A 13970-nucleotide genomic window follows, 5' to 3' on the forward strand; every position below is an offset into this window, starting at 1 on the left:
ATTCGAACAATATGTTTATGCTTCGTTTTTTATCCGACCACCATTATTGAGAATACTTAATATTATTTTTATATTTTGTTTATGTTCTGTCTTTCTATGTTTTTATTTATTTTATTACAATGTTTGTTACAGTAAAAAAAAATAATTAAAGATTAATATCATTATCTATTCTTGTATTTAAATTAAATGTTTAATGTAAAATTTAAAGGGAAAAAATGGTTGATGTAAAGTTAAAGTTAAAATGATTAAATCATTTTTTTTAATGAGGTAGAATTAAAGAGCAAAAATATAGACGGTGCGTCGCTTAAATAAATTTAAACGAAGTTTAAGTAACCTCATATTCTCATGGCCTAGAACTATTATTGAAACAAAAGCATTTCCTCTTTAGTGAGGACCATAAGTGAAAACGATATATTGTCTACATTTAAGCCATTTAGGTAAATCTTTGTCACATAACACTAATTTCCAATCCATAGCAACACTCGTATATTAACCACCATTAAACCATTATCCTACCCACTCTCCAAAACCTCCATTCATGAGTCTACACAAAAAATAACCAAAACAAACCTTCACTGCATTATTATATTTGAAGAACAAAAATGAACAAAGTATCGAAACCCATATCAAGTCCAGGAAGAACAGACAAGTTCCCACCGCCATTGATGAGGTTTCTACGAAGCAACGTTGGAAGCAAGAGCAGCAGAAGACGGTCACGTGCCAGCCCTATGTTCCTCAGAAAGAAGAACACATTAATCGAAGAACCATCTTCACCTAAAGTCACGTGCATCGGCCAAGTCCGTGTTAGACGCTCCAACAACAAAACCACCGCCGCAACCACCTCTCTCCACCGCCTTTGCCGCTGCTTGAGAAGCATCAAATCCAAACCGTTTATAACGGTTTGGACCCAATGCTTCTCACTTTTTCAATCCCGGAGTTGTTGCTGGAGTTGTTATTATTGTAACACCAGCAACAACAACTCCGTAGATTTACATGCTTCACCATCGCCCGTGGTTACGGAGACCGTTATAGACACCGTAACCACAGGCTATGGTGAAGTAGGAAAACTAAAACAACAAGAGCAACAAGAAGATGAAAATGAGATATTTGAAAAGGTGGATAATATTATTAATGAGACGACTCCGAAAAATGCGTTATTGTTAACGAGATGCAGATCTGCTCCGTACAGGTCGTCTTCATTAGCAAGCATATTTCGGGAATCAATGATGGAGAAAACAGGTGAAGAAGAAGAAGAAGTTGAAAAGAAAGTTGAAGATTTGAAGATTGAAAAAGAAGATGAAAGTAATGAATGTGAAGGGTCAAAAGCAGTGCCATTGCCATTGATTCTAAGTAGGTGTAAATCAGCACCAGCAAGAAGATGGGATCAATTACTTCTTGTATGAGGACTTTGACCTAATTAACTGTGATTAAGTTGGTTATTTATTGTTTTTTTTATAAGCCAACGAATCCTTCAAATGGGCTACTCGCTAAATTCACCGTATCCGGATACATTCATCTTTCGTCTTTCGATCCGGAAAAAACCCCACTTAAGTCCAACGCACGTGAACACTCGCCCGAAGGCACGACAGGACGGTGAGATAAACCTGTTCAATTCAAGGATCCAATTAATAAAAACCAACTAATCACCTAGTCTCTCGTCATTACCCTGATGTATCTGAAACTTAATGGTGTGGACAAGAACTCATTGGCTATTTATTGTGTTTAATGCTGTGGACAGGAGCTCATTGGCTATTTATTGTGTTTTTAAGTTTACTTTTGAGTTTGTCTTTTGTTTTAGTAATATTTTTTGTAACATTTTTTTGTAATATGTTAAAAAGTCTATATAAAAGTATGGATTTTGTAAAGATAAGTTGTACAAAGTGTTTGAAGCTTTTAACTTTTTTTATTAGACTTTTGAGTTACTGGTCAGGTGCAAAAGTCCACGTAGAGGAATTCACATGACCCACACGATATTAGGTTTTTGTTTGTCTCACACTTTCCTTTTAATCCTTTTAATTTTTGACTAAATTGATTTTTCGGCCCCTGTTGTTTAGTTCCAAAGCATTTCAGCCGAAAACGAAGTTTTTTAAACATATGAATCTTTGACATTTAAATTTGATAACGAATGGAATTAGCTTAAAGGACCAAAGCCACCAAAAAAAAAAGAAAAAGAAACTAAACTTCAGGGGCAAAAGATAATTTAAGAAAATAAAATAAATATATTTTAAAAGTAATAAAACAAGGAAATAAATAAAATAAAAATATGAGAGTAAACTACATTTTGGCTTGTTTGCGGTTTTGGCCCCTTACGCAAACTCCACCCATTAGCGGGGAAAATATAATTTACTTATTGTTAAATAGAATGTAGAAGAGTGTTTAAGATTTTAAGTTTGTGTTTAATTATAATTAAGGTTCGATTTCCTTATAATTTATATTTCTTTTATGGAAAGGTTTATGAAATTTAAGTTGCTATTATGTGGATATTTTTCTAGTTGTCTTGAACTTTAAAAATAAAGATTTGAAATAGGAAAAGAAAATCAATATGAAATTTAGTCACATTGTAAGGTGTAATGACAGAGTTAAAAGATTAGATTTATTTAGAGTAAAAATGTAACTTATTATTCTATTGAATATTTACTTTATACTAAACAATATTTTTTTTTCTCAAGTGGGACAGAAGATACAAAGGAAAAGTTGAGTAGAGAACTAGAGATCGAAGCTGTGACATTCGTCAATTTCGGGTCTTGTTTGTATTGGTTTTTGTATTTGTTTATTATGTAAACAGACCCGATTTGTAAACCGAAGCTTATGTTATAATCAAAATGATGGATTTATGTTACAATATTGTTTCACACTTGTTGGGTCTTGAAAACATCCTATTTTTATTTGTATTTTTATTTTTTATTTATTTATTTATTTATTTTTTTGTTCTTTTGTGTTTTTGTCTTGATCCATTTTGCATGAAAACTCTTGTGTCTCACAACCATATTTGACCACCAACATTACCCTATATATACACCACCTTTCCTCTTCATTTTCCTTTGCTACAACTCCAAAAAAAAAAAACTCTTTCAAACATCAAAGATTTAAGGTTATCTTCTTAAGTGTTCTTGAAGGATTTTGGTCTTTCATCTTAATTAGTTTATGTAGCCTTATTAATACTTGTTTATGGTTGTGCAACATATATATAATATACACCCTTTGTTTACCTTTGGTAGTTACTTCTCTGATTCCGGTCGGTGAGGTTTCAGACCCCATAAGGCAAGGCTTCATGGATGACTTCGTGTCCTTGATATATATACATCTATATAACTAGTTCATAAATATTAATCTTGCTTATTTTAGTTTGTTGGTCATGTTTACAAGTTCCATGGTTATGGGTTTTTAAAAGTCTATGCTTCGGTTTAACTGTAAATAGCTCTAAACCGTAAACCGAACTTTGTTACTAGTTTTGTTTGTTTAAACATACTTAGTATTAGATCTAAGTTTCTAAAATCATTTTTAAAAATTCTATGATTATGGGTTTGTAGAACCTTACCTCGGTCTTAACCCGAAACACGATCCGAACCGAAAACCGAACTTTTGTTTAAAGACTTTATTGTTAACTTTTGGTATTTTTTTATTTGTACATTATTATACAAGTTCTTTAGTGTTTGGACATGTGAAAACCATCTATGAACTTGTTGTGAGATGGAAACCGAACCAAACCGATTCTTGCTCGTTTAAGACACACAAGTGTGTTTTTTTTAGCCATCAAGACTTGTATATTTCTTTAAAAATAGTTACAAATTGATTTTTAAATATTTTCTTAAGTACTTGGAAATGTTGGATCCAACTTGATCTCATAACAAAGTTTGGACCGACAAAACCGAACACTCGCTTAACGTGCGTTGTTAGTTCTAAAACAATGGAACTACATACTTGGTTAAGTCTTATTAAATTTTATTGAGTTATCTCATAACATTCAATATTTTGGAAAGTTGACTTTGGGTTTGACCAATTATCAAGACCCGAACCGACAACCCGAACACTCGATAAAAAAAACCCGTTTTAGTATCTTTATTCCAAAGGGATTTGCATTCTTGCATTTTACCCACCTTATTACTTAACATAGGTTGAGTAAATATTAAGGTTAGATACTTTAACCCGGTTTCGAGCAAAATTACATTTTTAAAGGGTTATTATTATAAATTCTTAAATCGTCACATTTTAAACCTTGAACTTTAATTATTTACATTTCTCAACATTTATTTTGTTTAAAGACCTTCAAGACAACCTTTCTAAATTCAAGACTTCTTTTCTTTTTAGGCATTGTGCGTTAAACTCGTCGTTCCGACAAATCTCCAAATTATCATCTTTCAAGTTTAACACTTGAATGTGAGTACTTCATACCCCATTTTCCATCTTTTATTTTGGGGGTGACATTTCATACTTATTCAACAAAATTCTTTATATTTGAATCTTAAACCACAAACGTAGTTGTATACTTTACCTAAATAATTGCTCGATTTGGTGTTCTATGCTTATATGCCTATGCGTTTATCGCTTTTGGTTGGTGGAACTATAAAATCCTAGACTATTTGGCATCCCCTTATAGCAAGGTGTCGTTAATGTAATGCAATTAACGATAACTATAAAATCCTAGACTATTTGGCATCCCCTTATAGCTAGGTGTCGCTAATGTGTTTAGCGATATCTATTTATCCAAATTACCACTTTTATTTATCGTTTCGTATGCAAGTTTTGTGGCTATCTTTATTATATACTAATGATCAAACTTATGAATTGCTCACCGACCTTTGTGTTGACAAACTTTATTTTATGAAATGTTGAAGGTTTGCATCTTGGTTGATTTATGATTGTGAAGAAAACGACATCAAAGACCCTAGGATATTAGTAAAAATGAACAATATCAATTTGCCATATTTTGTGATATCTTGTTTATGGTTTTTTTATGGATAATTGTTATGTGACATTTTCGATGTTGTGAAATGAAACGAGTTTATTAAATACTGTCACTTTAATTAGTGTCATGTGCTTATGGACAATCGTTACACCTCGGCATGTTCCGCCGCCTTTGGTCGGAGTGTGACAGAAGCGTACACGAGTGGTATTAAAAAATAGTTGACTAAAATTAAATAGAAAAGTGGTGGGAAATTAAGACCAGAGGCGTACGTGGAATCTTTGAGGTTATTTTTGTCATTTAATTGTATTAAATGACAACTTTTTATGTTAAAAACTTAAAATATAGCATTGTTGTGTAACTTTTGTAATTTGGGACCACGATTCTAGATGCATTACTCTCACCGTCTGTCACGGCCCAATATCAATGAGCAATCATTTAACGAGAAAAGTTAATATTTGAAGAAAATTAATTTATAAAACCACATGGAGTGGTGTCGTGGAGAACCCATGGACGACCCGGCACCGGCCAGGGAAAACATGTAACCCCCCCACCCCCACCCTTTTCAATTCGAGCTTCTTTTTTCCCCGATTGTCATGGATGTGTGGATGCAATGTGATCGCTGACAATGATCTAGAGACCGTTAAAAAACATTTTAAACTGATAAAAACCATTCGAACCAAATTATTTTTTTTAAAAGAAATACTCTATCAACTCTCTCAAATCTTCATATTAATTTCAATATTCAAGCATTTTTGTTGTTTCAAAAAATGGAATCATCATCTAAATCCAACCGAAAACAATGAAAACAATTTCGAAAGCCTTGCCTATAATCGTCACAACCACCGCCACAAGAAATAAAAACATTAGTGACACCCGGATACCTTCCACAATTTCAAACGACCCACCATCGTTGTATAACAATTTGGACAATATCTGTCGAGAAACTTTCAAATGACACGACGCCGGGATGGCAATTCCCTTGCTAATTTATTTTAATTGTTGCATTATAATTTTTTTAGAACGTTTATTTAAATTTATTGCAATGTTTTAATTCTTAAAACATATAGATTTTATTTTTAGTTTTACATATTGTTAGAGATTAATTTAATTTAAAAAGACAGAATTACAAATTTTGTCCTTTAAAAAAAGCCAAATTACGGTTCGTGTCCTTTGTTAAGTTTCCTTGCAGGCGGTGTACTTTAAACATTTTTTTCCTACACGTTATGTCCTTTACGCTAACTGGGTTAGAAAAACTCAGTTAAGTATGACATGTGCCAGACATGTGATGGGCATAATTGTAATTTTAGTGTATCTTTAAATTAAAAAAAAAAGAAAATATATATAACATTCTCCCAAGCCCAAGCCAACCCAAGTTGAATCAAATGGAACAACACACTGATTGCAATTTGGGGTTTTCACGGCCACCAGAACACCGCCGCTACCAACCACCGTCACCTAGGGTTTCCAAACAGAAACCCGGCAACAGTTGGGCAACAACCTCGCTCACCCTTTTCCGGTCGTTTCCTAACAACGCCACGACACCGAACCCCGTCTTCAACACACCATCACCCTCCACTGACCACCATCGCCTGTTACCGTCTCCACCCGACCCTACCATCGCCTATTACAGTCACCTAACCCGATTTTCCGGCGAGCCCACTTAACCTAACAAATCTGAGATCCGGGTTAACCTAACAGATCTGGTTATATTAGCCCACTTAACCTAACTCCAGCCACCATAAATTCCGGCCGGAGTTATGATTAGCCCGATTTTCTGGTAAGATGTTATGATTAGCCCGATTTTCCGGTAAGATGTTATGATTATCCCACTTAACCTAACAGATTTTCCGGTAAGATGTTATGATTAGCCCGATTTTCCGGAGTTATGATTTTCCGGTAAGATGTTATGATTACCCAAGGGTGTGACGACTGATCTAGCATCCATCTGGCAAGAAACACAGCCGCTGCAGCAATATTCGACGGAACAAATACCAAGAAATTATAGTCAATCAAAGTCAACTCAGCTAGATAAGTTGCCAAACACTCCAATTCAACACTCGGGCTCTAACAAAATGTAGAAAAAATAATTAAGACCGTGAACAAAAGATTAAAAGTTAGCCAGAGTTACTAGTAAAGATACAATATTTACCTGCTGTGAAGCTTGTGCTGCTCTTATAAATCTCCTGTAAACAATAAAGATCCATAAAAAATGGACATCAGTTACACCTACGGCTCCGGCCGCCTCGAGTCTCGCGAAACCCTTGTCGGTGAACCCAACCCACGTGTTCAACGCCGCCGGAGTGAACAGTGAATCGGGGAAATAAGTGAATCGGAGGTTCAATGGAACTTCTGATGTTCATAGTTTAGAAGCAAATCGGAGAGGTGGTGCTTGATGCGACGGTGGCGAACGGTTAGGGATGGTGGTGCTAGATTCGATGGTGGCAGGTGGTTAAGGTTGGGTGATGGTTGAGGAAGGGTGATGGCAAGTGATGGTGTTAGTGAAGGTACAGAAACAGAAGAAGAAGTTGTTGCAGGGTAGGCAAAAAGACAAAACTACCCTCACATGCTTCTCACGTGATGGGATTTAACAGAGTTTTTCTAACCCAGTTAGCGTAAAGGACATAACTTGTAGGAAAAAAAAGTTTAAAGTACACCGCCTGCAAGGAAACTTAGAAAAGGACACGAACCGTAATTCGTCTTATTTTAAAGAACAAAATTTGTAATTCTGTCATTTAAAAATAAATATGAGGAAAACTGGGAGTTGTTTGAGGAAAAGTGGAAAAAGTTTTGAGGGGAAATAAAGTGACGATGTGACATACGAGATAAAATAAGAAAAAATAGATAAATTAGGAGGAGTCCGTAATCCGTATGCTCTACATAGGAATGGCAATGAAACCCGAACCCGATGGAAAAACCCAAAACCTGACATAAATGGGACGGGTAATACCCGACCCATTAGGGTTTGGGATTAGTTTTGAAATTTTCGCGGGTTTGGGACGGGTTTAGGATTTCTAATATACCTGATTACCCGATAACATAGACCCATTTACCCGATTATATACCCGATATAGCTTATTATAGTGAATATATATACTATATTCCAAATATATTATTTGTCGAAACTTGTTTATGTCAATCATTTGAGATATTTTATCTTTATGGTAACCAGCTTTGTAATTGATTGGTTATATTTTGTCAAAGCCCGGTAGAAACACAACGGGTTTTGAGCCGGGTATACTCAATGGGTATTTTATCAAAACCCGATGGGAAAACCCGAAACCCGATAGGTAATTACCCGATTAAAACCCGACGGGTTTGGGACGAGTTTGGGATGGACTTTTATAACCGGGTATGGGTTTGGGAATACCTAAACCTGACCCATTGCCATCCCTAGCTCTACGAGAGAGACTTGAAGATTAAAATGGGGCAATCGATTATTAGAAACCCTCATTTATAAATCAAATCCTCTTAACTTTTTACGTTTCTCTCATATCTCACGGATGTTTACTTGAAAACCATTAATTGCATTGTTATTGGTAGAATCTCAAGAAAAACAGAGGAAGAAGAACAACAAAACTAGAAGCTGAAAAAGTTTTAAGTATGAAAGTAACAATCATTACACATACTTTCTAAATGACATCATTTACATATATGCAATGGTTCCCATACAAAAAAGTAAGAAAAAGTTTATGGATTTAAACTCATGCGAATTAAAAAAGTATTTGTGTTTATGTTCTACTATGATGGTGTTCTTGAACCAAAATCACCATCAATCGATTGTGATAGAGCCTTGAAACACTCATTTTTCTGTTTACTTATACTCTTCATATTCTTTGTATGAGTGTGTGAAGATTATGGATCATTTGAAAAATCATGAGTCATGACCATGTTGAGGAAAAAACCAACAAAATCATTTGTGAAAAAAATCTTGTAACATACCTTAGAATAGGGGTGAAAAAACCTTAACCATTAACTGAAATTAGACAATAACTGGACTGCCACCAGACCAAACTAATTGACGGTTACGGCTTAGGTTATTTGATTAACCGATTAACCAGTTATAGTTTAACCATAATAGAACTTTAAACAAACCACACCGAAAAGAATTTAGATATTCTTACAACATGATGAACATATATATATGGACTGGGTATGTGTGTGCATACAAGTTGTGTAACAAAAAACCTTAAAAGAATATTAGCAAAGTCGAGCATTTCGCATTTCGGCACCGGCAATGATACCAAGTTTTTGAGAAAATCTGGATTGGTACCGGCGTCCTGTACCGAGCATTTTCGGCGCCAGCACCGGTACTGAGTTTTTGAGAAATTTTGGATCGGTATCGGTCGTTATTGAGTTCATCCCTAATTCATGTTTGATGTCATTAATTCTTGCTCCATGTTCGTTTAGTCCAGACCCGGCTAGGTTAATTAACCGAAATTAATCAAAACCGAACCATAACCGGGCTTCATAACCAATTAACCGAAACTAAAGTTTGTTTGGTGTTGGCAGAACGGGATGAAAAATAAATAAATAAATACGTTATTGTTAGATCTAAACGAGTCGATCCACTTAAACCAATTTCATGAACATACTATGATCAGTTTAGATTATGTATAAGCCGGTCAGCCCATCTAGCCGTCCAAAACTAGAATTAAACAAAATACTACCAACCAACTTATTTAGATAACGCGGTTCATGCCAGTTACATAGGTTAAGCAGATAGTTCTTTTTACACAGTTAAATAAACAGAATATGCTCAGATGACGCGACACCAACCCAACCAAAATTGCCATCCCTAACCAAAATGCACATCACATTCTCATCACAACAACCTATAACTAATTCAGTTAAGCATCAAAAAAACAAAAAAGTTGCCCACATATGCTGCATTTTTTTGGTAATAAAGTAGTGATGCTAAATAATATTCGTATTTCAAGACATAGCATATAGATGCAACATGAACTAAAGTTATTATTACCATGGTTCACGAGCCCTTGTGTGACAAGGGCTAGGCTACTAGAACACAATGACAGGTCCGGTCTAAACTAACAAAACTAAACCATTCATATTTAGACAATAATCAGAACCAAAACTAACATAATGCAAGCATCTCACAAGAAGACTGTAGGACTGAAACACTAACACGTTTATGGTCGTTTTTGCTTCTGGTGTCCGGTCTATTCTCCAGGAACTGCAACACCCTGCTTCAGTTTCTCCCTCTTCAACTTCTTCTTGGAGACTAGTTTCTTCTTTCTTGGTGGAAGTGTCTTCTGTGCATACATGTAGAGTGCATAGTTGCCAACAAGGAATGTTATCAATAGCCCACCCACAACCAGCAAAACAATTAATCCCGGGTTGAATCCTGTGGCTTCAACATTCTTGTTCACAAATTGCTGCCCAAATTGGTGGATATTAGATTAGCTAGTTGTGTTTGCAATTGTGTACAAGGTTATTTTTTTCTTTGTTTTTTTTATATATTTGTTTTCCTAAAGAGCTATTTTCACAAATTTCCATTACTCATATACTTTGTTTATAGGAGAGGGACAATAGAGCAAAAACATTCAGAATTCGGAAATAACACATTCTGGTTGAATCTGAATTATTATTATCCACCATAGGAAAACTCAATTGAATATTAACAGTTTGGGGATTCAGATATAAAATAAGAACATAGCTATAAGTTTCAGATATAATGTGAATCATGTTGAAGCTCTTCAATAGTAATCATATATAGCAAAATCGAATGTTTTCGGAAGCATAAACAGATCTCAATTTCAATTCCTTTAAACTATTTTAGTTTTAATTCACGATCGTAAACATGTCTCACAACATAAATCACTCTTCCTTTTAAACTATTTGAGTTCAAATTCGCTAACGTAAACACATTTCACAACATAAATGACACTTCCTTTAAACTATTTGAGCTCGAATTCGCGAACGTTAATGCATTTCACAGCATAACTCACACTTCCTTTAAACTATTCAAGTTCAAACTCACGATCGTAAACATGTTTCACAGCATAACTCACACTCCTTCAACTATTCGAGTTCAAACTCACAATTGTAAACGCATTTCAATGCATAAATCACATTTCATTTAAACTATTCGAGTTCCAATTCACGATCATAAACATGTTTCTTATAGAAATTGGTAACCAGAGAGAATACATATTTTTATTTATTGTGTGTTTTTCCAATCGAGTACATAGGTATATATATAAAACTCATAAAGCAATCTCAACTAAAAATGTAGAGAGACTAAATATGTAAAGAGATAAATATGAAAAATAAAAGATATATCTCCAATAGTTTAACAGTATAATCACACTTCATATAAACTATTCGAGTTCAAATTCACAATCTAAACATGTTTCACAGCATAAATCACACTTCATTTTTACAATTCGAGTTCAAATTCACGATCGTAAAAACTTCTCACTCACAGCATAAAATCACACTTCCGTTTAAACTATTCGAGACGGAATTCACGATCTAAACATGCTTCAGCATAAATAGCAATTACTTTAAACTATTCGAGTTCGAATAAATATGTTTCAGCAGTCAGCATAAATCACACTTGCAGACCTAAATTAGCTTAAACGATTAAATCGCGAACGATTATTGAAACCGAATCAACTCAATCCAGATAAAAACAACATGAATGTAAACATCAAGCTAAAAACCCTAGATCAAAGGATGCATACACGGATCTTAAGAAAATACACGAATAATTACGAGATCTGGAAGGAAAACTAACCGATTTATCAAAGGATGGATCCGATCGTAATCCATGAAACGGATTTGAGAGTGAAAGTGCGATTGGACTTCGAAATGAAATGGCGTAACGGAGACTTCCAGGTGCGGTAGTAATAGCATATGGTTTCTGTGAGTTAGAGATTAATTTGCTTTTTCACCCTTGGGTTTTGTGTATTTGTAAATGATACCCACAATTTTTGTTGTGCTTAACCATCCTCGATATTATATGGAGCAGTAGTTGTCGGTTAAGGAAGTAGAGAGATTTTTGTTCATGAGTAAATTTGTATAAACATTATTTATCATTTATAATATTTTAATATTTTTAGAACGTGATTGTGAGTGGAGAAGAGAAAAGATAATGATAAAAGTTTAAAAATATATTATTTAATTGAAAACGAAAGATAATGTAATGTTTTTTAATACAACTGTATAGATGTATAGATGAGTACAAAGACATTGTTGGGAATGCTCTTACACTCTCAAGCAATGTTTTCATAACCGTATCGGACACTGAACCGGTCGGGTTACCGGTTCAACGGTTGAACCGGTCGGACCGGCCGAACTCAAAAATTATGAAAAAAATGTAAATGAAAAAACATATAAAAGTTCCATAGTAAACCGGTTGAACCGGTCTGGTTGTGCAGTCGGACCGGCCGGTTTTTTGAGAAGCGAGTGAACTATATCGAACCGGATCGGTCGGGTGACCGAATCCTGGTCCGACAAGTCGGACCGGCCGAACCGGTCTGGTTTTAAAAACATTGCTCTCAAGTCCTTTCCACCCAAATGAAAAATACTAATAAATATGAAAATGAATTAAAAGCAAAAGAGTAAGCTACGGTTTTCGTCTTTGTTGTTTCTTCAAGTTTGTTATCTTAGTTCAAAAGTATAAGTAAAATTTGTCTTTTTTTGTCCTCATAGTTTTATTTACGGTTTAATTTTCATTCATCTCGTTAACATATTTTGGTCTAAAATGATATATTTTACAAATCACATAGAAGAAAATCGCAACAAAAATGAAACTCTGAGGACAAAAGTAGCAAGTTTTAAAATTTGGACGGAAATAACAAATTTGAACAAACCAGATGATGAAAATCGATTTGAATCTTGACCTGCAAGTTGCAACTAGTGGAATTCCCCGTGCATTGCAGTGAGAATTCGTTTGGTATGAAATTCGTTATACGAATAAACATAGAATAATGATTACAATGGTATGAAGTTACAAACATAAAGTTGTGAGCCTGTGAGTTACTACTTTGATGCCGGTGGTAGATGGTCCTGCGTAACTAAGAAAATAAAATGGTGGTACGTCTAAAAGAATACCAACACATGATGTTTTATATTGTCAGGTTGACCCGCTTGTACACCAAATTAATCAGTGATTACACTGTGACGTTGACCCTCTTGTTCTAAACTAAATAGATCAATGAGTTTGCTAGTTTCTAACTCATATGTTGTAAACCAAGTAGTACTATAGTTAAGTTATGTCTTAGTCCAGTTGATACAAAGAAAGTTCAGAATACCAAAAATAGTATTGGGTTAAATAATGTAAATCTAAGTGGCCATTAGTTTGGAAAAAGGAAGTAAATATTTTTAAAACTATGTGCAATAATATGTCACTTACAAGTTACAATTACAATGATTTATGCATATGCAAGAAGCATAGTATCGAACTTACGAGTTTAAAGTCGAAATATAATATTTTGAGCTACAGGAGGCATATTTTATGCTTGAAAAATGGTAATCCTACAGTGGAATCCTGATGTTTTACATTAGATAGTACGTTCAAGGCAGGCAGCATATTCTACGTTGTATTTCGGGTTTGTTTCAACTTCAAAATTGTGATGTTTTTAAGTTGGATTATGCATGTGTTGTTCATATATGATTTGTAATGTCTTAGGTGAAGGACATGGATAAGGAAATAGATATTGTGAGTAGATGAGAGAGAAATTTAGTGATTTTTCTGTATATTTGAAAAACTACGTTCACCCCCCTATAAGCTTTTAATATTTATTGAAAGTGGTTGTGAGTAAAAGAGAGAGAAAGCGTAATGATAAAGACAATAAAAAATATTATTTAATTAAAATGAGAGAGAAAATACAGTGTTTTTTAGTGTAATTTTGGATTTAAATATGGTGAAGGAGATGGGAATGCTTTAAGACTTTAAACACATGAATTGAGTATTTGTGACTTCGTTTTTTCAAAACTTGAAATTTAGAGCCGATTATGTAAGGATCATTGAAAAGATAGTTTGAGTCCTTTATGATATTGATGTTATTATGTTCTCGCCTCAATCCGTCCCCAACGACAA

The 13970-nt window shown here is 34.3% G+C and overlaps 1 protein-coding gene across 1 annotated transcript; it reads left to right on the forward strand.

Annotated features, from left to right (window-relative positions):
- The first annotated feature begins 602 nt into the window (after positions 1-602).
- On the forward strand, positions 603-1597 carry LOC143539508 (uncharacterized). The gene is made up of 2 exons (XM_077032800.1): positions 603-1256; positions 1460-1597. The coding sequence occupies exons 1-2, from the start codon at positions 603-605 to the stop codon at positions 1595-1597; spliced, it is 792 nt and encodes a 263-aa protein (XP_076888915.1).
- The last annotated feature ends 12373 nt before the right edge of the window (positions 1598-13970 follow it).

The sequence above is a fragment of the Bidens hawaiensis genome, unplaced genomic scaffold (genome assembly GCF_021521415.1).
Source record: "Bidens hawaiensis isolate Kalapana, Puna unplaced genomic scaffold, B.hawaiensis_p1.1 tig00011901_1, whole genome shotgun sequence".
Taxonomy (NCBI): Eukaryota; Viridiplantae; Streptophyta; class Magnoliopsida; order Asterales; family Asteraceae; genus Bidens; species Bidens hawaiensis.

What these genes read in the sequence shown, in the direction of transcription:
- LOC143539508 (XM_077032800.1), top strand. Translation starts at nt 603, where the DNA reads ATGAACAAAGTATCGAAACCCATATCAAGTCCAGGAAGAACAGACAAG. An exon ending in CAGGTGAAGAAGAAGAAGAA is followed by an intron (nt 1,257 to 1,459) that starts GTTGAAAAGAAA and finishes TTTTTTTATAAG; the next exon opens with CCAACGAATCCTTCAAATGG.